The sequence below is a fragment of the Lithobates pipiens genome, unplaced genomic scaffold (genome assembly GCF_037356315.1).
Source record: "Lithobates pipiens isolate NorthernLeopardFrog02 unplaced genomic scaffold, aLitPip1_a1.2 Scaffold_8, whole genome shotgun sequence".
NCBI lineage: Eukaryota > Metazoa > Chordata > Amphibia > Anura > Ranidae > Lithobates > Lithobates pipiens.
This window is the reverse complement of record NW_027507903.1, coordinates 560,513,010-560,538,788: the sequence shown is the minus strand read 5'-3', so window position 1 is coordinate 560,538,788 and position 25,779 is coordinate 560,513,010. Positions and strand designations below refer to the sequence as shown.

Here is a 25,779-nt window from a genome sequence, read left to right as displayed (position 1 = left end):
TTTTAAAAAATCTGTCAAATTGACAAAAAACAAAACAAAAAAACAATTGTAGCGCACTACCCCCTTAGGAGCTGCTGTGTTTGTTCATTACCTTTTTGTCAATGACCCCGCTTTCAATCCCCAATGCATTTTCAGGACACCAAACAACTCTGAATTTTATAAGGCTTTATTCTGGGTATAATCGGTGGGCTGTTGAATGGAATATATGAGATGCCCTATCCGACCCCAGCTCTGAATCCAAAAAGGGTACTGATTAGTTGCCGTAGTATTTGGTAGTTAAAACCCCTTCTAGTGATCATTTACTGATTCAAATTTCTATTTCAGACACTACCAATATGGACAGACCAGAATCACTCTGAATAATGCTGTGGATGTAGACTCCAAAGTCACAGACCACACCACCTATTTCCATGACTCTTGTTGTCAAATCCCCGTCAGTCCTGGAAAAGTGCTCGATACTGTGGTCCTTGGATGTGCAGTATTAAGTTACGGAATAGCACCACTGGGTTGCACTTCCTTTGCTCTCTCCCAATCAACAGTCCATGTTCTACTCACAAAAAGTTGATTCCCAGTTTTGTCCGTCCGCTTAGCTCCTACTTCCTCCTCCATACTGTCCAGCGCATTCCTGCATGAGACGCCTGGTTTTCCTGCAGTACTACATGATGGCTGTTCCTCCAGGGACCAGATGTTGGCTTCCCTGGACTCCTCCTCCGGCTATCCGGCTCTGGGGTCTCTGAACCCCCAGGCCTTCAAGCCTCCTCCCGGAGACTCCAGGGTCTCTGAACCTCCAGCCCTCTCGACTCTCTGGACTCCTTGGGACTCCCTTGGAGCATGTGACCCCCCTTTTTTTATGAGAGACCTCCCATTGACCAAGGAAATGAACCGTTGGTCAATTCTCTCACATGGGTTTCCTGCCACTCAGGCCTCAGTCCTTCCTCTTTTTCCAGCAAAATACACTGTCAAGCAGAAGAGGTATCCCTGAGCCCAAGTGTAGGTGGCCACACCCCCATCTACTCTGACACTCCCATCCCCAAACCAGGCCTAGTAAAGGATAGGACCCTGGCAAATTTACCTATGTTTACATCCTACAATAAAAATGGACAGATTAAGCAAATTAGGCGGTCACCTTAGGCCTTGCACTCACAGGGGCCGCCTAATTTGCCTGACGTGTGTGGAAGTGGGAGAGAATGCCCCCCAATCAGTGTCCCCAAGTCACCCCCACTATACACTCCGCACCCCTCTCATGTACATACTACCCACGGCTATACACTCCACAACCCTATCCTGTACATACTACCCCCCACCATACACTCCGCACCCTTCTCATGTACATACTACACACCGCCATACACTCCGCACTCCTCTCACGTACATACTACCCCCCACTATACACTCCGCACCCCTCTCATGTATATACTATCCACTGCTATACACTCCGCAACCCTCTCATGTACATACTACCCCCCACCATACACCTTGCTCCCCTCTCATGTACATACTACTCCCCACCATACATTCCACACCCCTCTTCTGTACATACTACCCACCGCCATACACTCCGCACCCCTCACATGTACATACTACCCACCACCATACACTCCGCACCCCACTTATGGCATACTACCCACTGCCATGCACTCCACACCCCTCTCATGGTATAGTACCCACCGCCATACACTCTGCATCCCTCTCATGTACATACTACCCACCGCCATACACTCCACATCCCTTTCATGCACATACTACCCACCGCCATACACTCAGCATCCCTCTCATGTACATACTACCCACCGCCATACACTCCACACCCCTATCATGTCATACTACCCACCGGTATACACTCTGCACCCCTCTCATGGCACACTACCTACCACAGGACATTCTGAACCCCTCTCATGTACATACTACCCACCCTCCTCTCACGTACATACTACCCCCCACTATACACTCCGCAACCCTCTCATGTACATACTACCCCCCCACCATACACCTTGCTCCCCTCTCATGTACATACTACTCCCCACCATACATTCCATACCCCTCTTCTGTACATACTACCCACCGCCATACACTCCGCACCCCTCACATGTACATACTACCCACCACCATACACTCCGCACCCCACTTATGGCATACTACCCACTGCCATGCACTCCACACCCCTCTCATGGTATAGTACCCACCGCCATACACTCTGCATCCCTCTCATGTACATACTACCCACCGCCATACACTCCACATCCCTTTCATGCACATACTACCCACCGCCATACACTCCGCATCCCTCTCATGTACATACTACCCACCGCCATACACTCCACACCCCTATCATGTCATACTACCCACCGGTATATACTCCGCACCCCTCTCATGGCATACTACCTACCACAGGACACTCCGCACCCCTCTCATGTACATACTACCCACCACCATACACTCCACACTCCTCTCCCGTACATACTACCCATCCCCATACACTCCACACTGCTCTCATGTACATACTACCCACTGCCATACGCTCCATACCCCTCTCCTGTACATACTACCCACAGCCATACATTCCACACTCCTCTCGTGTACATGCTACCTACCTCCATACACCTAACACCCCTCTCCTGCACATACTACCCACCTCCATACACTCCGCACCACTCTCATTACATACTACCCACCGTCATACAATTCACACCACTCTCATGTACATACTACCCACCACCATTTACTCTGCCCCTCTCTCATGTTCATACTACCCACCGCTGTACACTCTGCACCCCTCCCATGTACATACTACCCGCTGCCGCACACTCCGCATCCCTCTCATATACATACTACCTGCTACCATACACTCTGACAGAGTGACAACCACTTAAGTCTCCCTTTTGAGACAGAGAAAGGGACTGAGGAAATATTATCCAGTCCCTTTCTCTGTAGCCTTAGCTGCACTGCAGATGAATGAACAGGAGACAGAGGCTCCTGTTAATTCATAACCCAAAGCATAGTAAACACTGTTTACTATGCTTAAGTTGTGAATGAACACAGTAAGTGATCAGTACAGGTCACTCACTGTGTTCATTTAGAAAAGGAAGGGGCTGGTAAATGACCTATTTACTAGGCCCTTTTGCCGGCCTCCATCCTGAAGATCCACAGTGAATTTTTTTTATCGCTTGAAATATTTTTCCCATTATGGGCGTGAGTGGGGCCTCGTGCCTAAGTTTTGCCTAAGGCCTCAGAAAGCCTAGAGCCCTCTCTCAAAATGGAGAGCTCTAACTCTGAATGAACATCATTTCGGTCCACTGCAGAGACCACTACTTCCACAAAAAGAGCCAGGGTTCTTCATCGCAGCATGCTGGCAAGGGACAAGCTTTGCTACTAGGAATGTGGCTGCTTTCTAAATAAATAAAAAACATTGATGAGTTTGTTTTTTTTTTAAATTTTTTAAATTTAAGTGATTTAAAATGAACGTTTAGTTGGGGTTTAAAGGAGTTTTAAAGTCAGAAGGTTTGTTTAAGATAAAAAGTCTTCTGTGTGCAGCAGCCACCCTCAGCCCCCCTAATACTTACCTGAGCCCCATCTCTGTCCAGCGATGTCCACGAGTGTCTCGCCCATCCAAGACTCTCCCTCCTGATTGGCTGAGAAACAGCGACTGCACAATTGGCACCCACTGCTGTCAAACAAAGTCAGTCAGCCAGCCAATCAGGAGAGAAAGGGGGGGACAGGGAGATGTGACTCAGCTTGGGTACCCCCATAGAAAGCTGCTTGCTGTGGAGGCACTTGACAGGAGGAAGGGGCCAGGAGCACAGAAGAGGGACCCAAGAAGAGGAGGAAAGTATAAAAATTTTGTTATTCTTAGTGAAACAAAACACAAGACTTTAAAATTTACTTTACTCTTTGCAAATATAGAATCACTAGTTCAGCAGCTTTACTAGGATAGATAGCACCTTAATCCTGGCCTGTGTGGGGCTGAATACTATAGTATAGTAACTTATTTTTTTTGTATTGTGCCGCTCTCAAAATGTTTTCCACTCAATATACAGTTTGCACCACCCCCCCCCCTCCCCCCCACAAAGAAAAAAAAAGAAAAGGTAAAACATTTAAGTGTATACAACCACACTACGTAGAAGATATCACCACACAGAGTATTATTTATAGTTACCCCATTTGCATTTATTTTTCTTTTACAGAATTTCTAGGCGACATGAAAATGTGTTACATGGTGGTGTGATTAAAAAATAACCAGTTATTTTATTTCCCTGTTTTTCCCTTCGCCAGTTGACAACATAATGGGTGACATGTCAAAGATAAAGACAAAAGGTAAAAGTCCTTTATATGTACTGTAATAATTCTCAACATATACAAGAGAGTCTAGGGTAGACTATAGAACAACCAGAAGTGTGGGGAATGTGCTTTGATACCAGGTCTAACTGTGTATGAGGCCTTTACTAAATATCTTCCAGAAGAAACCAAAATCAACAGGATTAGATGTTTATTGTGGAACATGTTTCTACTCTCTCTGAGTGGCTTCTTCAGTTTAAAAATCCTACTATTATTTGAAATGAAGAAGGCATTTGGATGAAATCTTTTCAATATTATAAATTACACTATGTAACAGCTGATTTTTTTTTACTAATGTTGGTATTTAAAAAAAAAAAAGTTGAAGATTTTTTTTCCAATAATGAGTAAAGCATATTACAAGTGACCCCCATTCAGGTATGTATTGCTGTCTTTGTCTCCTCTTGGAAGATTCACTCTTTTGCAGTGGCCACTGTTGTAAATGAAAGCGAAGGAAAATCTAACAACTTGAGTTGTATCCAGAACAGTATTAGAGGAGAAATCTTCCAATAATAACATTTATTCAAGAGACAACTGTCTTACAGGATTTGTCTAACTTTGAAAACATTTCCTCTCACTTTCTGTTGTGTCTATGAAAAAATGAATGAGGCTATACTACAAAAACATCCTTCAAGATTTCAGACAGCCAAACAAGGCAGGTGTTCACAAAATGTTCTCTATCATGGTGTTACTCCAGCCAACACAAATATGCCTTTTTTACATTAGGCAAATGTGCAGCCCACGGTGACCATCTTTGTGGCCCACTGAAGGCGGGGGGCAGGCAAACCTTTGAGTTGTTATCTTCTGTGAAAGTGGTGCAAGGCAGGGAGACACTAGATTTGTCTAGACTAAGGGTGCTAGGCTGGCTGGATATACTATAGTAGCCACTAGAATAAAGCACTGATAGTGGTGGGCAGGCAGGAGATGCTAGAGAAGCTGGAGACCTAATTAGGCCTAAAGTGCTGTCACTTTTTGCTATTGTTTGCTTTTATTTCCATATATATCTATCTATCTATCTAATCTATCTAATCTATCTAATCTATCTAACCTATCGAATCTATCTCATATATTTCTCATAAGCAGATTTTAAATTACTATGGTATGGAACGCTGATAAAGGTTGTAACTGCCTTTGCAGACCGTTCTTACATTTGAGTTTACATGTTTGCTCCAAATATTATCATTTTATGAAAATCACACTTTGTTTCACTAGGACTAATTCATACCGGTTTTAACCTTTTAACACATCATGTACTCAGTACATTTGGTTTTAGTGGACCAAATGATGGAATCATTAGATTGTAACTCTAACGAGCAGGGCCCTCTGATTCTCCTTGTCTTGAATTGTATTGTATTGTAATGTCTACCCCAATGTTGTAAAGCGCTGCATAAACTGTCGGCGCTATATAAATCCTGTATTATAATAATAATAATAATAATAATTAGGGTTGGTGGACAGCACTTCTGAACCCTGGGTCCTCCTCACCTTTGTATGCACAAGCATAATCTATCATAGCTCAGGTTTGGGTGGACTTTGCATTCTTCTGCTTGGTTGCCGGAGGACTTTGTCCCAACACTGGTCTGCATGCTTCTTTCTAACACCTAAATCTCAGCCCATCTCCTTAAAGCGGTAGTAAACCCTGTTTCAAAAAACACTTACATTCCGGGCATGCCAGAAATGCTAACTTTCACATTGGTTGTGCTCTCAACCAAACTTTCAAACCATCCAATGGCTGGTTTCATAACTGATCACATGTGCAGAATTATGGCAGTTGAAGAATCATTAGAGGCCAAGTTGGCAGCTTCCTTGACTGAAAACGATAGAAGGGTTTACTTCCATTTTAACATGTGCTCCTACTATCAAGGCTATCGTATTGGCAACAATGCTACAGTTTTAAAAATTTCTTAATCAAAATAAATGAATATGATATCAAGGACAAAATTCTGGCATGAGCTTAGCATATTTCAGATTTTTAGTGCCCAAACTACTGCACTAAAACAATTGCACCTAAAGGAACTGATCCTAAATAACTCAGAACATGTAATGGTACAAAACCCATCAAACATACGCTGCATTTCCAGACAATTTATATTGGCTTGTTGGCTTGTTAATATTTCACTTTGGCCTTTATCGTGTTATCCTTTCTTCACCAGTGGACACAACAAGTCAAAGCTGTAGCAGTTGCCCCCCAGGATGGAAGTTAATTCGTAACGTTTGCTACTATTTCAAGTTTAGTTTGGAAACATGGGAGAAGAGCAGAGAGAAATGTGCAGCTCTTAACGGTGTCCTCCTCATCATAAATGACCAGTATGAAATGGTAAGTCTCTGACATGCCTCTGGATGTCATGTGTTTGAGTACGTAGAGAAGAGAGTAAGGCCGCGTACACACGTGGGGACTGTTCGCCCAACTTTGTTCGTCAAACAGTTTGAGCGGACAGTCCGCTCAAAATTAGCATGGACGGACTTGGCCACACACGACGAACGAACAGTCCGCTGAAACTTGCGCGATGACGTGAACGGCACGTACGACGGGACTAGAAATACGACGTCCTATACACTGCAATGCAACCTTCGCCGTGTAAATCCTTTCTGAGCATGCGCGGAACTTAGTTTGACGAACAAGCCTACACACGGGCGGACTGTCCGCTCAAACCAAGTTTCAGCGGACAATTTTACGGAATTTCCGAAAAACTTTGTTCGTCAGACTGTCCGCTGAAACTGTCCGCTGAAGCCCACACACGAGCGGACTGTCCGCCGAAACACTGTTCAGCGGACAAAGTTGGGCGAACAGTCCCCGCGTGTGTACGCGGCCTGAAAGTTTACTAACCAACAGTTAGTATTTATAGCTCTCATTTTTCCTGGTAGCTTAGGCTCATTTACTATCACAAATTTAAGCAATTCATGCTGAGCATATGATAAAACCTTCGATGAAAACTGGATGTAAAGTCAAGCTATAGATTTAGCCAGGGCTTTTTTTCAGCAGGAATGTGGGAGAACACAGTTCCGGCACCTCTAGCTCAGCATGTATTGTATTTAATGGCAAGGGGTGCTGGGATATGCTGGAGGATCTATTGATGCTAGCTGCTGGGGGTTATATTGTGGGAGGGTCTGTTGCTGCTGGGGGGGGGGGGATCTACTGTTGAGTGAAGAGTCTACTGATGTTGGCTGCTAGGAGATATATTTTTTCCTGGGGGAAGTGGTGTTTTGGTGGGGGCATCTAATGCCACTAGGGGATCTATTGTTGGTGGGGTCTGTAATTGCTGGAGGTATCTATGTTACTGATTTTCTTGTTATAAATTACTAAATTCCATAATAATTACTTATCACCAAAAAAAAAATTATACTTGGTTCTGTATTCTCTAAAAGGGCTGGCACTGGGAGGTAGTTAGGGGATGATAAGAAGGGATGTGCTCAAAGGTGGGTGGGGGGTGGAGACAAGGGATGACTTGGAAGGGGGGGGGGTGTGCCTGCACCTTTTCTGAGAAAACAGTTCCGGATTTAGCGATACCGAAAACTGACACTATGGGGGTTATTTACTAAAGGAAAATCCACTTTGCACTGCAAGTGCACTTGAAAGTGCACTGAAAATGCACTTGGAAGTAAAGTCGCTGTAGATCCAAGGGGGACATGCGAGGAAAATAAAAAACAGCATTTTAGCTTGCACGTGATTGGATGATGAAATCAGCAGAGCTTCCACTCATTTCAGATCTACCCCTTAGATTTAGAATGACTGCACTTCCAAATGCACTTTCAGTGCAATTTCAAGTGCACTTGCAGTGCAAAGTGGATTTGCCTTTCGTAAATAACCCCCAATGTAAAATTTAAGCTTTTGTTATAAAAACAAAACATGCCTCCACCCCATTTTACCTTTGTGAGACCCCTTACACACTATTCGATTTGTGTCTTCAGACTTACCAAAACCATGTGGTGCAAGGGTCTGCCTGATTGCATACAAATTGAAATTCTTAAGGTTTGACCTCATATTATATGGTTTTGGTAAAGCTGAAGACAAAAGTCTGCAGATAATCTAATAGTGTGTATGCGGTCTAAGACTCCCTATTTCTGTGTTAATCTGATATGTTGAGGGAGGAAGAAGAAATGGACTTTAACCACTTCCCGACTGGCGCACCACGATGTACGTCGGCAGAATGGCACGGACAGGCAAATGGTCATACAGGTACGTCCCTTTGAATTTGCCGCCATGCCATCGTGTGTGCGCTGCCGGTGGCATGCACGCGTCCCAGTTGGGACCCCCGTGAGTCTGACCGCCGGTCCCGCGGACTCGATCGCCGCGGGGATACCGGTGATCGTCTCACAGGGAGGAAAAACGGGGAGATAGCGATGTAAACAGCATCTCACCATTATGCCTAGCAACAAGTGAAACTGATCTCTGCTCCCTGTGATTGGAGCAGAGATCAGTAAAACACAGCCATGCCCCCCCCCCCCCCAGTTAGACACACTTAACCCCTAAACTGCCACCTCCTGGTTAACCCCTTCACTGCCAGTGTCATTTACACAGGAATCAGTGCATTTGTATAGCACTGATTGCTGTATAAATGACAATGGTCCCAAAAATGTGTAAAAAATGTCCGATGTGTCCGCCATAATGTCACAAAAAAAAAAAAAAAAAACACTGATCGCCTCCATTACTAGTAAAAAAAAATTATTAATAAAAATGCCATAAACTATACCCTTTTTTGTAAATGCTATAACTTTTGCGCAAACCAATAAATAAACGCATATCGCTTTTTTTGTTTTTTTTTACCAAAAATATGTAGAAGAATACGTATCGGCCTAAACTGAGGAAAACATTTTTTTTAAATATATTTTTGGGGGATATTTATTATAGAAACATGTAAAAAATAATGTGTTTTTTTTTCAAAATTGTCGCTCTTTTTTTGTTTATAGCGCAAAAAATAAAAACAATAATTTATATATATATATATATATATTTATGGCTGGAGCCCTATGGCCGATACGTATCTGAACAAAACAAGCTTATCATGAGACACCTTTTATGAAATGGACCTGAAAGTGTGCCCTGGTCTAATGGACGGTATACCAAAATAAGGGGGCATACCCAGTAATCAGAATGAATATGATTGAAGAGAAATGTTTTTTGATAAATGCCCTAAAAAGGGGATGGGAGGGAGGGTATTGCGCACCGGAAACCGACAACCACCACAGGCGAACGGGCTGGTTAAATACCCCCCGGGCTCCTCCCATAAATTCAGGCCACCATACTGGCCTTCCTACTTATGGCTGGAGCCCTATGGCCGATACGTATCTGAACAAAACAAGCTTATCATGAGACACCTTTTATGAAATGGACCTGAAAGTGTGCCCTGGTCTAATGGACGGTATACCAAAATAAGGGGGCAAAACAGTCAGGTAGGGATAAGAGAGTTTTATTGTTTCCTGGTTAATTTTATTGAGCCAGTTGAGTGAATGCTCGAGACATCTCCACCTGTGGGTTAGGGATGTACCGAGTGAAGCAGGCCGACTTCCACCTGCCCAACCTTTTGATGACGTGGTCCGGGACCCCATGCCGGGATGCGGATGAAGCTGCTCCAATGCGAAAGGAGTGGCCGGAATACTCACTAGGATTGAGGAGCAGGTTGCGGAGGAGAATCCTGATATGCTTAATAAATTGTTGGTTAGTTAGTGGTTTCACCGGGAAGGGCAAAAGTGGGCTAGAGTCCGGGAGCTCGGGCAGCCGAGCGAGAAACTGTGTAAGCATCGTGACCGGGCACCAGGCATTGTTGGTTTTGTAGAGGTGGATGTCTACGCCGGTGCCTGTCTGCTGGGTCTTGGTTACCGGGAGGTGGAGGATGAAATGGTCCTGGTGACGGAGCAGATGACATCTGCGGAGGACTGGGCCGTGTAGGCCGTTGTGAGTGAACTCACCGGGCCGAAGGAAGCCATAGAAGGCTAGGTAAATGGCTGCCTGTATGACCAGACTGGGGAGAACACCAAAGGGGTAGCTGTTGAGTATGGTGGACATGTCCCTGAAGATGGCACTGGTGATGGGGAGCCGCTTGACTTTTACTGGCGGCTGTTGCTTTTGGATGCCGCGTAATATGGCTCGGACAGCGTGGGACGAGAAAACAGAGGGTTTGGTAGGATCCTGGATTGAAAGGAAGTGCTGAACACCAGCTAAGTATAAGCGAATGGTGTTAAAAGACAAGGCCAGTTGGTTGTGGCAGTACGAGATGAAGGCTAGAATGTGTCTAGTATCTGTGGGGGTGCCTACTGAGGAGGTGACCAGAAATGCGTTGAAGGTTCTCCAGGCTACCTGGTAGGCTTTGAGAGTATTGTCCGATAACGAACGGTTGATGAGCTGCGTGGCTCCTAGTAAATGCGGCTCTAGTCCAGGGTCAACTGCGACCAATGCGGGATAGGCGCTGATGCGGCATCTGCACTGGGAACCTGTAGAAAGAAGGACCGGAAATTAAAGCGGGAGAGGGCGTCAGCTGCCCGGTTATATTTCCCTGGGATAAACATGCAGATGACGTTAAATTGGTGCTGTAGTGACAGCTGCACCAGCCTGCGTAGGAAGGACATCACGGAGGGGGATTTAGACCTGCCTTTATTGACAATTTCGGCTGTGGCCTGATTGTCGGTGGTGAAGCCTACCGTTTGTCCGGACCAGGTAGGGCCCCAGAGCTGGGCGGCTGCAACCATGGGGTAGAGCTCGAAGAGTGAAGAGGATTGACTAAAGCCCGGGATGCTAAGTATCTGAGAAGGCCAGGGTCCGGCGAACCAATGGTGGCCAAAAATTGCAGCGAACCCTGTAGAGGCCGCGGCGTCTGTGACTACCTGTGGTGAGAGAGGTGAAATGCACGGGATGAAAAGGGAGATGCCATTCCAGTTGGACAGGAACTCGTCCCACATTGCCAGGTCTGCTAAAGCTGCGGTGTCTAGGCAAAGGATATGATCCGGGTCTTGAGCCTGAGACAGGTAGACCAACAGTCGTGAGATAAAGGAACGGCCTTGTGGGATAATGCGCATGGCATAATTGAGCATGCCCAACAGTGACTGCAGCTGTCTCCTAGTACATCCCCTGGTCCGAGTGAACTCGTGAAGTGCCGCCCTGATGCGGGTTAGTTTGTCAAGGGGCAGGCTGGCTTTCATGGAGCCGGCATCTAAAATAACACCCAGGAAGGTGATTGAATGTGCGGGTCCGTCCACCTTATGTTCAGCGATGGGAACATTGAGGTTCCCAAAAACGGTCCTTAACTTGTCAAGATCTCTGGGAGGTGCGCCTGGCCGTTCTATCAATAAAAAATCATCTAAGTAGTGGATAACTTGCTGACAGCCGACCTTATGTAAGAGAATCCACTCGAGAGATTGGGCAAATATGTCGAACAGCCACGGGCTGCTTTTGGAGCCGAACGTCAACTTCGTGGCGAAGTAGTATTGATCCTTCCACTTAATCCCGTGCCAGCACCAGAGGGACGGGTGGATAGGTAACAGTTTAAAGGCGTCGGATATGTCCGCTTTCGCCAGCCATGCGCCTGTGCCTACTTTAAGGATGGCCTGGATTGCCATGTCCACTGAGGAATATTTTAAGGAGAATTCTTCAGAAGGGATCAATGAGTTTAAGCTAGGGATGTGAGAAAAATGAGGCGCAGACAGGTCATACACTAAACGATTTTTATTGGAAAACTTGCCCTTGACAAGCCCAATAGGGCTAACTCTCCACATATTGAAGGGGGGCTGAGTGAAGGGGCCTATAACGAAGCCTCGATCCACCTCGTTCTGCAGCAGCAGGTCGATGGCCTGTTCGTCAGAGGCTGCTGAGCGGAGGTTTCTGCACTCGTGGGTTTGGTGAGGTAGGGAGATGAGGCCGGTGTGAAAACCTGCGGTGAAGCCGCCTATGAGGAAGGTGGTTAGTGAAGGAGTGGGGTGCGTGTTGAGGTAGAAGCCCAGGCAAAGTATGTCTATACGGCTCAGTCATGAACCTTTGTGCGCTTTGACCTCGCACAAATTCCTGGGGTGCGCCCTGTGGCATATAACGCAGATATGTAGTAGACGGCACTGGCTGTAATTACAAGAACCGTAGTTGAAGTTATTGCAGATGGCCGCGCCCCCAATGGTTTGGACCGTGCGTCCAAACTTGTCCACCTGGTTTTTTGGTGCCGAGCCTGAAGGGCCTGGGGCTGCGGCAGAGGTGGAGGGAAATTCTACCGGGCGAGTAGCCGGTATGTTGGCGCACCAGGGAGCGGTATGGGTGGAGGACTGGCAGACGGCACACAGGGGTGAACGAAGGCCGGCAAAATGCCGGCAGAATAGTTCCGTGTCCATCAGGCTCCAGTCTGTGAGAGACTGGAACTGTGCCAGTTTGGCGGCTGCTTTCGCTGAGAAGGAACGATGGTAGTCGTAGAATGCAAAGCCACCATATTTGTACCCCAGGTCCACCACCGTGTGGAGATACAAATCTAATTCAACCCTCCTGGCAGGAGAGGCTGAGCAAAGGACATCTCTGAACATGCCGAAGGCTAGGGTAAACTCGGGGATGGATAGCTTCCGGTTTAGCCTGGGGTCCTTAGCTTTGAGAACTACGGATACATCCCCCCAGGTGTAAGCCTTGTTCTCTGCCAGGTCATGCACCGAAATGAGCAAGGAGGCAAGGTTAACATCCTTGCCGTCCAAGATGTCCTTCCTAATGCTGGCCGGCACAAGATGTGCTGGACAGACCACGGGACATGTGCCTTCGGTACCTGTTGGTAGAGGAGACGGGACTGCATCCGGAACAGTGGTGGCTGTAGCTGGAGGTGTTTCTAAGAGGGTCACCCTGGTTTGAACATCCGTGACCGAGCTAGCCAGAGACGACACCATGGTATGCAGTTGACCTATGGCCGAAGAGATGGACTGCAGCGTAGCCTGAGGCGGGGTACTAGGCCCGGCGGTAGCTGGGGGGGGAAAAGAGAGGAGCCTGAACAGCTCTGCCTTCCTAGCTGTGGCTGGGAAGGGAATGCCCCTGCGTCTGAGCTCCGCTGACAGCCTAGGGATAGTCCAGCCCCTGAAAGACTGAATGCTGTCGCCCACTGAAGGCGGGCGAGGTGACAGGGGGGCAGTAAGGTCTTCACTGCTGGTCTGGGACATGGTTCCTGATGGATCGAGCCCCGGGAGTGATGTCCTATCTCTTTTGGGGAAGATAGATGGACGACCGGAACCTATAGAGGATGACAAAGTCAAGACTGTTTCTCTATTTTCCAAGTGAGCCCACCTGTTGCTTGGGTACTAAGGCGGAAGCGAACGCGAATACACATATATACTGACGTTCCTTCGCCTACATACATATGTGTACCGGTCCGTCTTGCTGTCGCCTTTTCCACTCCTAGCCCTTCTTTTTTTTTTTTTTTTTTTTTTTACCTGGGAGACGACGTCCAAGCTGGTGCAGGGTGGACCTACTAAGCTTTGACTGACCTGGAGAGAGAAACAACAGATGACATTTGTTTGAAGGAGCCTAACAAGGAAAACTGGCATGTGACGTAAGTAGTTGGCTAACACAACTGAAGTGCACCGGTGAGTAGATATTTCTGCGCCATGATTCCTAAACCATCACGCCGTTATTCCCTTATTGTTTCTGTTATCCTTTTGAGATTTCCGTGTTTTTTTTTTTTTTTTTTTTTTTTTTTTTTGGCCCAGCGCCAGACAACCTGTGGAAAAAATAAATGAAATGTGGCTGTTCCCTCTGGGGCACGCCGAACCGTATCGATGCATCATAGATGCTACTGGATTCGGATCGGAGCGCTATAAATGACCATGAAATGAAGCACGATTTGCCGTGACAGAGGCACAAACTGGTCGTGTCGTTAGTACAACTGACAGCAGAACGGACTCTGGAGCACGTACTGAAATGAGGGCAACAACCTGGGGGGCGAACCGGAACGAATCGGTGCATCCGATCGTGCGACTGGATTCGAACCGGAGCGCGGAATGTGACAGTGAAATGAATGAAGGACTACTGTCATGACAGAGGCCTGGGATGGCCGGCCCCAAACTGAGGCTGGAACCAACCCGGATTTTCTGGAGCATGCACTGAAATGAGGCCGAAAAAGCTACAAAATGTGGGACCGTCCGGGCGAATCGATGCAAACGAAATGCGACCGGATTCGACCCGGGCGAACTAGATGAGGATGAAATGTTTTCCCATGGTAGAGCTGCGACTCGGAGAGGACGCGACTCGCAACCGTCAACGAACGGGCTCTAGCACATGTACTGAAATGAGGCCAACGACAACTGGGACACGTCGACCAAACCTGTGCGTTTTTTTTTTTTTTTTTTTATTAAAAACGACTGGTATTGATTCGAACGTAGTGGTGACGTGAAATGAATCCCATGACAGGGCCCGGGTTGAAATGGTAACGCACGGGCTCTGGAGCATGTACCGAAATGAGGCCAAGCTATTTGGGACACGTTTAATCGAACCTGTGCGTTTTTTTTTTTTTTGCAAACGACTGGTATCGATTCGAACGTAGTAGGTGACGTGAAATGAACCCATGACAGAGACCCGGACGGTTGGAACGAGCGGACTCTGGAGCATGTACCGAAATGAGGCCGAATACCTAGGGGCACCCCGGGACGAATCGGCGCATTTAGGTGATGCAACTGGATTCGAATCGGAGCGTAGTAAGTGACAGGTGAAATGAAGAAATGGCCTACGTGAGCCAGTTTGTGGCAGAGGCATGGGTCGTTGTGCCGCAAGATACGACTGACAACGATATGATTGCGGAACATGACGATCGAGATTATGCAACCGGTAGCTAACAAGGTATCACAGACAACCTACCGAACGACGCCCGTGAAATGAAGGGCGTGTGCGGGCAAGTGCGACATGAGTGATAACAACCCGGTATCATCCCGAACGATGTGACATTTTTAGGGTTACGACACTCAAATGAAAATAGAAATGAAAATAGAAATGAAGGTCAATCGAGACCCCTACCTGCGGCAGTCGAGCCGGCGAGATTTGTACAAAACCGGACGGAACACGAAAACTACGAGACTTCCAAGAAGGGAGACGTTTGTCTGAATGGTAATCAAATGGTGATCAACACGCGCTGTCGGCCTAGTGACGTGGTATTGCGCACCGGAAACCGACAACCACCACAGGCGAACGGGCTGGTTAAATACCCCCCGGGCTCCTCCCATAAATTCAGGCCACCATACTGGCCTTCCTACATATATATATATATATATATTTTTTTTTTTTACCTGTTGATCCTGCCAGTGAATCTGTCGTTTTTCAACTTCTTATAAAAGAGCTGTTCATTTTGCAGTGAGCACTACTGTTGTCACTATGGACAGAGTCCACACAAATTATAGCCCAACTCCAGCTAGGAGGTTGCAGCAAAAGTTTTTAAAAAGTTTAACACAAACAAAAGGTGGTCATTTTAAGCACCCCTGCTAGTTTTCTATGGTTTGTTTGTTTCCCAACCCTGTAACTGACAATTTTTCTAGACAGCTTGGCCTGTTGCGACTTGAGAGGAATGTGCTGGACAGGTGAATGTAAATACTTTTCTATGTAAAAAAATTAAATAAAAAATATTAGCCACATCTCAATAAAGATTTTATCTTGTATTATAGTGATTAAACCATCAACCACAAATTATACCAAATAATACAAAAGTATAAAATTATAATGACCCCCTATATTGCATAATCCATATAGTGCAGCTTTAAAGAGAAAGTCCATTAATGAATAACATCCATCAAGTGATCATTTATCTTGTGCAATACTGTACAAAAAAGTGCTCTGTGCAAATTGTGCAAACCAAATTCTATTGATCATAAGTTGCTCTTTGAAAAGCAATATAAGCTTTATGAATTCTGCATTTTGAATAGCTGTAGAGAGGGTTGCAGATAAACATGTACAACTTATGTAGGAGGAGTGTGATCATCTTTGTATATATCGCCTGACGCCAGTCACTTTACTAAGGTATACATAAGGTTTTACAACCACTTTAAAGCGGAACTTTAGTCATTTTTTCATCTTTACATCTATTAAATCGTCTGCCCTTGTTGTTTTAACTTTGGATAGTAAAACATTTTTTTCTGCCAGTAAATACCTTATACAGCCACTTCCTGTTTCTTGTCTGGTAAAAAGCCTAGGCTTATGACATCTTGCAGGGCTCTCTCTCTGACTCTTTTATTATTATTATTATACACGATTTATATAGCGCCAACAGTTTACGCAGCGCTTTACAATGTATGGGGGAGGGGGAGGGGAGGGGGCAACACAATTACAGTACAGTTCAATACAAAAGGTACAGGAGGGCCCTGCTCGTAGAGCAAGGGGGTGGTGGTACAAAAGGTAATAGCTGCAGAGAATGATTTGATGGGGGTGACTCTTGTGAGTTTGCCAGGAAGGGAGGGAGAATGAGTCATAAGAGGGCCAATGAGAGCTGCAGAGCTGGAGGTGTGCCTGTGTGTATGTGTAAATCCAGGAAGTGAACAGGCAGCAGCTTCAGCTGCCAACAGTTAAAATGGTGGCAGCCAGACTCAGTGGAGGGAGATTTCTGCAGTATATTTGGCAAGTACAGAATCACAGTATATATAAAATATACAAAGTGGTTGGAGGGAAGCTTCAGAATGGCAAAGATGTTTTAATTACAAATTATGTGAGCAGACTGCAATTCCTCTTTAACCACCTCAATACAGTGCAGTTACACCCCCTTCCTGACCAGACCAATTTTCAGCTTTCAGCGCTCTCACAGTTTGAATGACAATTACTCAGTCATCCTACACTGTATCTATATGAAACTTGCGTCCTTTTTTCCACACAAATAGAGCTTTCTTTTAGTGGTATTTAATCACTAGTGGGTTTTTTATTTTTTGTGCTATAAATAAAATAAAACGTAAATTTTGTGAAAAAAATGCCTTTTTCTTCGTTTCTGTCATAAATTTTTGCTAATTAGTAATTTTTCTTCATAAATTTTGGCCAAAATTTATACTGCTACATATCTTTGGTAAAAATAACCCACATTAGTATATATTATTTGGTCTTTGTGAAAGTTATAGAGTCTACAAACTATGGTGCCAATCACTGAAAATTGATCACTTCTGATCAGGCCTTCAGTACATCAGGTGTATCTCATTTCTTGAGACACTAACAAGTCAGGAAAGTAAAAATACCCCCCAAATGACCCCTTTTTACAAAGTAGACATCCCAAGGTATTAAGTAAGTAGCATGGTGAGTTTTTTTAAGTTGTCATTTTTTCCCACAATTCTTTACAAAATGAAGATTTTTTATTTATTTTTATTTTTTTTACTAAATTGTCATATTATCAGGTTATTTCTCACACACAGCATATGCATACAACAAATTACACCCCAAAATACATTCTGCTACTCTTCCCGAGTACGGCGATACCACATGTGTGAGCCTGGCCACATACAGAACACCAACATTGATGTAGTACCTTCAGACGTTCTACGAGCAAAAATTACGCATCTCATTTCTCAACCACCTATTACACTTTTGAAGACCCTGGAGTACCAGGACAATGGAATTTCCCATTAAATTACCCCATTTTGGAAAGCAAACACCCCAACGTATAATCTGTGAGGCATAATGAGTCTTTTGAACGGTTCATTTTTTTCCAGACGTTTTTGGAATATGTGGAAAAAAATTAAAACGCATTTTTTTTTTTACACAAAATTGTCAATTTATAAGATATTTCTAACACATAGCATGTATATAGCAAAAATTACACCCCAAAATACATTCTGCTACTCCTCCCGAGTATGGCGATACCACATGTGTAGGACTTTTACACAGCCTGGCCACATAGAGAGGCCGAACATTGAAGTAGTACGTTCAGGCGTTCTAGGAGCATAAAGGACACATCTCATTTCATTCCTACCCATCACACTTTTGAAGGTCCTGGACCACCAGGACAGTGAAATTACCCACAAAATGACCCCATTTTGGAAAGCAAACACCCCAACGTATATTCTATGAGACATGGGCTGGAGATAGGTACTCGGGTACTCTGATGGCCTGGTGACAGGTACTCGGGTACTCTGATGGCCTGGTGACAGGTACTCGGGTACTCTGATGGCCTGGTGACAGGTACTCGGGTACTCTGATGGCCTGGTGACAGGTGCTCGGGTACTCTGATGGTCTGGTGACAGGTACTCGGGTACTCTGATGGCCTGGTGACAGGTACTCGGGTACTCTGATGGCCTGGTGACAGGTACTCGGGTACTCTGATGGCCTGGTGACAGGTGCTCGGGTACTCTGATGGTCTGGTGACAGGTACTCGGGTACTCTGATGGTCTGGTGACAGGTACTCGGGTACTCTGATGGTCTGGTGACAGGTACTCAGGTACTCTGATGGTCTGGTGACAGGTACTCGGGTACTCTGATGGTCTGGTGGCAGGTACTCGGGTACTCTGATGGCCTGGTGGCAGGTACTCGGGTACTCTGATGGCCTGGTGGCAGGTACTCGGGTACTCTGATGGCCTGGTGACAGATACTCGGGTACTCTGATGGTCTGGTGACAGGTACTCAGGTACTCTGATGGTCTGGTGACAGGTACTCGGGTACTCTGATGGTCTGGTGGCAGGTACTCGGGTACTCTGATGGCCTGGTGACAGATACTCGGGTACTCTGATGGTCTGGTGACAGGTACTCAGGTACTCTGATGGCCTGGTGACAGATACTCGGGTACTCTGATGGCCTGGTGACAGGTACTCGGGTACTCTGATGGCCTGGTGACAGGTACTCGGGTACTCTGATGGCCTGGTGACAGGTACTCTGATTGATGGTTTGGTGACTGGTATTTGGGTACTCTGAAGGGCGGTGACAGGTACTCATATGGACTGTGACAGGTACTCGGGTACTCAGATGGACTGTGACAGGTACTCTGGTACACAGATGGACTGGAACAGGTACTCGGGTACTCAGATGGGCTGTGACAGGTACTCGGGTACCCTGATGGACTGTGACAGGTACTCGGTACTCTAATGGACTGTGACAGGTACTCGGTACTCTAATGGACTGTGACAGGTACTCGGGTACTCTAATGGACTGTGACAGGTACTCGGTACTCTAATGGACTGTGACAGGTACTCGGGTACCCTGATGGACTGTGACAGGTACTCGGTACTCTAATGGACTGTGACAGGTACTCAGGTACCCTGATGGGCCGTGACAGGTACTCGGGTACTCTGATGTGCCGTGACAGGTACTCGGGTACTCTGATGTGCGGTGACAGGTACTCGGGTACTCTGATGGACTGTGACAGGTACTCGTGTACTCTGATGGGCTGACAGGTACTCTGATGTGCTGTGACAGGTACTCAAATACTCTGATGGACTGTGACAGGTACTCTGATGGACTGTGATTGACAGGTACTATGAGGGGTGGTGACAGGTCCTCTTTATTGGGGGGGGGGCAATCAGTATGATTGGTGTACACTGTATGCGCTAACGAGATGTTACCGCAATCTCCTCCTCACACACGATCGGTGTGTGAGGAGGAGAACCGGTAACATCCCGTTACCGCAGTTTGTTTACATTTTTGTGATCGGCTGTGAAAGGACAGGATCACAGCCGATCACGTGGGTAAACAGCCGGCCAATGGCTGTTTACCAGCGCCGGTGACGAGCAGTGTTCCCGGGGAACACGCCGCCACCGACGTGCACGCGCAGCGCGATCGCGCGCATGCGCCGTGCACGTTCGGGGTGTGACCATCTGTGATCGGCCGTGACTTCATCACAGCCGATCACGTGGTAAACAGCCATAACGAATGGCTGTTCACCCCCTTCGGTGGCGAGCGGTGTCTCCGTGACACGCCGTCACCGAAGAAACAGGGATGCGCGCGCACGATCGCGCGCATTCCCTGTTTAAACGGGAGGCCGTCATGTGACGGCCTCCCGCCACAATAGGTGCGCCGTCTGGCCGTCATTTGACGGCCGGCGGTCAGCAACTAGTTAAGTGAATAAATTAAGTTGAAAATTAACAACTGTACTGGCAAGATACAACTATGTTACATGGATGACTCAAACTGTTTTGTTAAGGCTATTGGCTGGCTTTATCATTTTAAAGGGTCAGTCCATGCAAAAGTAATAGTTAAGCTGGCCATAAACTAGTAGAACTTTCTTTAAAATTTTAATCTTAAAGTCCGCCGTTTTTTTTTTTTTTAAAGCCAGCAGCTACAAATACTGCAGCTGCTGACTTTTAAAATAATGACACTTACCCGCCCAGCGTGCCTGCGATGTCGGCACCCGAAGCCGATCTCTCGATCGTCTCTCGGATGCTGCCGCCGCCATCTTGGCTATGGGAATCAGGAAGTGGAGCCTTTCGGCTTCATTTCCCGGTTCCCTACTGCGTATGCGCGAGTCGCGCTGCGCAATAAGGATGGTCCCCGCTGTCTCTGGGATCCATGTGTTTCCCAGCAGGCAGCGGGGGACCTTCGGAAAGGGGCGTAGATTCTACAGAAAGGGGCGTGGCTTCTGCAGAATCTACGCCGGAAGTGGGTGCAGATACCTGTACTGTACAGGTACCTCTACCCCCCTCCCCCTGAAAGGTGCCAATTGTGGCGCCGGAGGGGGGGGTTCCAATGAGTGGAAGGTCCACTTTAGGGTGGACCTCCGCTTTAACCACTTAAGGACCGCCGTATTGCCATTGTACGTCATCGCAATGGCACCGGCAGGCACAAGCACGTACATGTACGTGCTTGCCTTCCAGCGGGTGGGGGGTCCGATCGGACCCCCTCCCGCTGGATACGGCGCTCCGTTTCGCTTCAGGAGGGATCTGAGATGAGGGGATGGCCGTTGGTTTCTGGCCATCCCCTCTCGATCGCTCCTGGCGAATGAGAAGCTTCCTCCCTCTGTGTATAGTAAACACAGGCAGGAGGAAGTGATGTCATTCTCCTCGGGGTGGTCTTTTTGACCGGACTACGAGGAGGAGACAGAAAGTAAGTGTGCACCAACACTACACTGACATGTAGGCACACACAGGCACACAAACCCCCCCCCGATCCCCCCGATCGCCCCCCGATCCCCCCCCCCAGTCACAGTGTCACTGATTGCAGTGATCATTTCTTTTCTGATCACTGCATTCAGTGTCAGTTGTAAAAGTAAAAACTGTCAGGGCAGTTAGTGTTAGGTCCAGGGTAGCCCCCTACCACCCCCCAATAAAGGTTTAACCCCCTGATTGCCCCTAGAGTTAACCCTTTCACCCCCTTTTGCCAGTGTCACTAAGCGATCATTTTTCTGATCGCTGCATTAGTGTCGCTAGTGTCGCTAGGTAGCTAGTTATTTTTTTAGGTTCACCGCCAGGTTTTTATAGCGCTAGGTACCCCGATATACTACCCAATAATGGTTTTAACCCCCTGATTGCCCCTAGTTAACCCTTTCACCCCCTTTTGCCAGTGTCACTAAGCGATCATTTTTCTGATCGCTGCATTAGTGTCGCTAGTGTCACTAGATAGCTAGTTATTTTTTTAGGTTCACCGCCAGGTTTTTATAGCGCTAGGTACCCCGATATACTACCCAATAATGGTTTTAACCCCCTGATTGCCCCTAGTTAACCCTTTCACCAGCGATCACAGTATAAGTGTCACTGGTGATGCTGGTTAGCCAGTTAGTTATTTAGGTTTCCCGTCAGGTTTTTATATAGCGCCAGGGACCCCCATATACTACCTAATAAAAATGTGAACCCCCTGATTGCCCCTAGTTAACCCTTTCACCAGTGATCACCGTATAAGTGTTACGGGTGACTCTGGTTAGTTTGCTTTTTATAGCATCAAGGCACCCGCCATTTATTACCCAATAAAGGTTTAACCCCCTGATCACCCGGCGGGTGATATTAATTAGGTTTTAGGGTCAGGGTCTGCGTCGCCCCAGGCAGCGCTAGGTTAGTGCCAGTACCGCTAACACCCACACGCAAAGCATAAACCTCCCGTAGTGGTATAGAATCTGAACAGATCAATATCTGATCTGATCAGATCTATACTAGCATCCCCAGCAGTTTAGGGTTCCAAAAAAACGCATTGTTAGCAGAATCAGCCCAGATACCTGCTGGCACCTGCGTTTTGCCCCTCTGCCCAGCCCACCCAAGTGCAGTATCGATCGATCACTGTCACTTACAAAACACTAAACACATAACTGCAGCGATCGCAGAGTCAGGCCTGATCCCTGCGATCGCTAACAGTTTTTTTTGGTAGCATTTTATATTTAAATCCGGAAGGCAGTGTTTGGTTTTCGGGGTCCCATATGTGGCTAGGCTCCCAAAAAGTCCCACACATGTGGTATCCCCGTACTCGGGAGAAGCAGCAGAATTTATTTTGGGGTGTAATTTGACTTATGCCCATAGCATGTGTGAGCAATATATCATTTAGTGACAACTTTGTGCAAAAAAAAAAAAAAAATTAAAATTCCTGCAACTTGTGGCAAAATATAAAATATTTCATGGACTCAACATGCCTCTCAGTAAATAGCTTGGGGTGTCTACTTTCCAAAATGGGGTCATTTGGGAGGGTTTTGTGCTATTTTGGCATTTTATGGCCTTCGAAACTGTGATAGGTAGTGAGGAGTGAAATCAAAAATTTGCACGCTTAGAAACCTTGAAGGCAGTGATTGGTTTTCGGGGTGCCGTACGCAGCTAGGCTCCAAAAAAGTCCCACATATGTGGTATCCTCGTACTCAGGAGAAGCAGCAGAATATATTTTGGGGTGCAATTCCACATATAACTATGGCATGTGTGAGCAATATATAATTTAGTGACAACTTTTTGTAAACTTTTTTTTTTGTGTCATTATTCAATCACTTGGGACAAAAAAAAAATTATTCAATGGGCTCAACATGCCTCTCCACAACTTCCTTGGGGTGTCTACTTTCCAAAATGGGGTCATTTGGGGAGGGTTTGTACTGCCCTGCCATTTTAGCACCTCAAGAAATGAGGTAGGCAGTCGTAAATTAAAAGCTGTGTAAATTCCAGAAAATGTACTCTAGTTTGTAGACGCTATAACTTTTGCGCAAACCAATAAATATACGCTTATTGACATTTTTTTTACTAAAGACATGTGGCTGAATAAATTTTGCCCTAAATGTATGACTAAAATTGAGTTTATTCGATTTTTCTTATAACAAAAAGTAGAAAATATCATTTTTTCTCAAAATTTTCGGTCTTTTTCCATTTATATCGCAAAAAATAAAAATCGCAGAGGCAATCAAATACCATCAAAAGAAAGCTCTATTTGTGGGAAGAAAAGGACGCACATTTTGTTTGGGTACAACATTGCATGACCGCGCAATTACCAGTTAAAGCAGTGCAGTGCGAAATTGTAAAAAGACCTCTGGTCCTTAGGCTGTTAATTGGTCCGGGGCTGAAGTGGTTAAGAACATTTATTTCATTTTCAAATTGTTGGTGGTGTCAGATTTTTTTACCCCAGTGATGAGAAATTGGAAGGAGCAGTATGTGTGTATGTAGTTTTCATTCAGGTAAGTCCATTCACTTCAAAATAGAATGTTAATAGCAATTTTTTTTAAGTACTTTTGAATGACATTTATCATGTCATCGAATGTACTGATGAGAGTTTTGGTAACTCCCCAAAGCTCACTTCAGTGATATACAGGCATACCCCACTTTTAAGTACGCAATGGGATTTACTTACTAAAGTTGGAAAGTGCAAAATCAGGCTCACTTCTGCATAGAAACCAATGAACTTCCAGGTTTTATTACCAAAGCTTAATTGGACAAGCTGGGGTTAGAAGCTCATTGGTTTCTATGCAGAAGGGAGCCTGATTTAGCATTTTCCAGCTTTAGTAAATAAACCCCATTGTGTAATTAAAAGTGGGGTATGCCTGTATTAGTTTTGGACAAACTGACTCTTGAAGTGTTGCACAAAAAGGGCATTTAAAATAAATTAAACAAGTGATACATAGAACAGAGGGCCATATTAAAATGGAGGGCCACCCTGAAAAAAAAAAATGCATTAAAAATTTTAAAAAAATCAGAAAAAAAAAATGAATTTTTTTTTTTAACTTACCAGAAAAGCCTGTTGCTAGGCACATCATCCTAATCTGCCTCTTCCTCCTCCGCGGAGATCTTCTGGTCTTCTCTCCTCCATGCGGAGTCTTCTGCGTAATGGGTCACTCTGTGTACTGGGAACTGTGTTTCCCAGAACACAGAGCGCCCCATTCACAAAGCGCTGCGCGACTCACGCATGCGCAGTAGGAAACGGGCAGTGAAGCAAGGCTCCACTGCCTGTTTCCCTTAGCCGAAATGGTGGCGCCGGGACCCGAGACAGCCTCGGGCGGCTGACATTGCGGGCGCCCTGGACAGGTAAGTGTGCTTATTAAAAGTCAGCAGCTACAGTGTTTGCAGCTGCTGACTTTTAATTTTTTTTTTTTAAACCGGCCCTCCTCTTTAAGGCAGATGTACTAATTATAAATGTAAGGTTCATAAATAAGATGAAGACACGATATACTTTGGGTATTGGACAGTGCAGCCTTCATTGTTCACGCTGTTAAAATAATACACATAGATTATATTTTTCCAGTAAAATATTAACTAGTTTTTTGTTTTGTTTTTATGCAACAGAATGCTTTGCTGCCAACCATAGGAAAAGGTAGATACTGGATAGGACTAAAGCGGAGCAGTGAGGACACAGATGTATGGGTATGGGCTGATGAAACCCCTCTGAAATTCAGGTACGTTTTACTGAAATAGGTAGAATATGTTGTGAACATTAAAAAATAGTTTAACACCTTCCATTATTGTACTATAGGGTGGGCGGGAGCACTGATGTTGTGGGAGGATGTCATATGACATCCTCCCAGAATGCGCCTCTTGCATGGCCAGACAGCATCGCGATCTGTCACCGGCTGTGTTCAACAGACACAGTCAATGACTGATCACTATAATGGCCAGCTGCCATTCCACTTATGATCGCTGTGACCAATCACAGCAGATGACATGACAATTGTAAACAATGAATGGCTTCCTTTCATGCCATCCATTGTATACTATTATGTTGCTAGCTGTGATTGGTCACATGGTACAGACAGGGCCAATCACAGACAATCTTTACCATGTGATTAGCTTTCGCCAATCATAGCTAATCACAACAAAAGACACTGAATGAACCAGTTTCATGCAGCAGAAATGCTTGCTTATACCAATGAAATGCATTGGTATAAGCAATCATAATGTGTAATCATAACAAAAACCCTACTTCCAGCAAGATAATGCACCATGTCACAAAGCTCAGATCATCTCAAACTGGTTTCTTGAGCATGACAATGAGGTCACTGTACTCCAATGGCCTCCACAGTCATCAGCTCTCATCCAATAGCGGTCTTTTGGGATGTAGTGGAATGGGAGATTTGCATCGTGGATTTGCAGCCGACAAATCTGCAGCAACTGTGTGATGCCATCATGTCACTATGGATCTAAATCTCTGAGGAATGTTTCCAACACCTTGTTGAA

General features: G+C 45.8%; 1 protein-coding gene across 1 annotated transcript in view; it reads left to right on the top strand.

The window, feature by feature from the left end:
• Positions 1 to 25,779, top strand: part of LOC143960973 (CD209 antigen-like protein C) — a 69,579-nt gene that overhangs the window by 33,184 nt on the left and 10,616 nt on the right. The window contains exons 6-8 of the mRNA XM_077470048.1: positions 4,270 to 4,311; positions 6,483 to 6,646; positions 24,892 to 25,001. Coding sequence (XP_077326174.1) covers positions 4,270 to 4,311; positions 6,483 to 6,646; positions 24,892 to 25,001 — 316 coding nt within the window. The remainder of the gene's footprint in view (positions 1 to 4,269; positions 4,312 to 6,482; positions 6,647 to 24,891; positions 25,002 to 25,779) is intronic.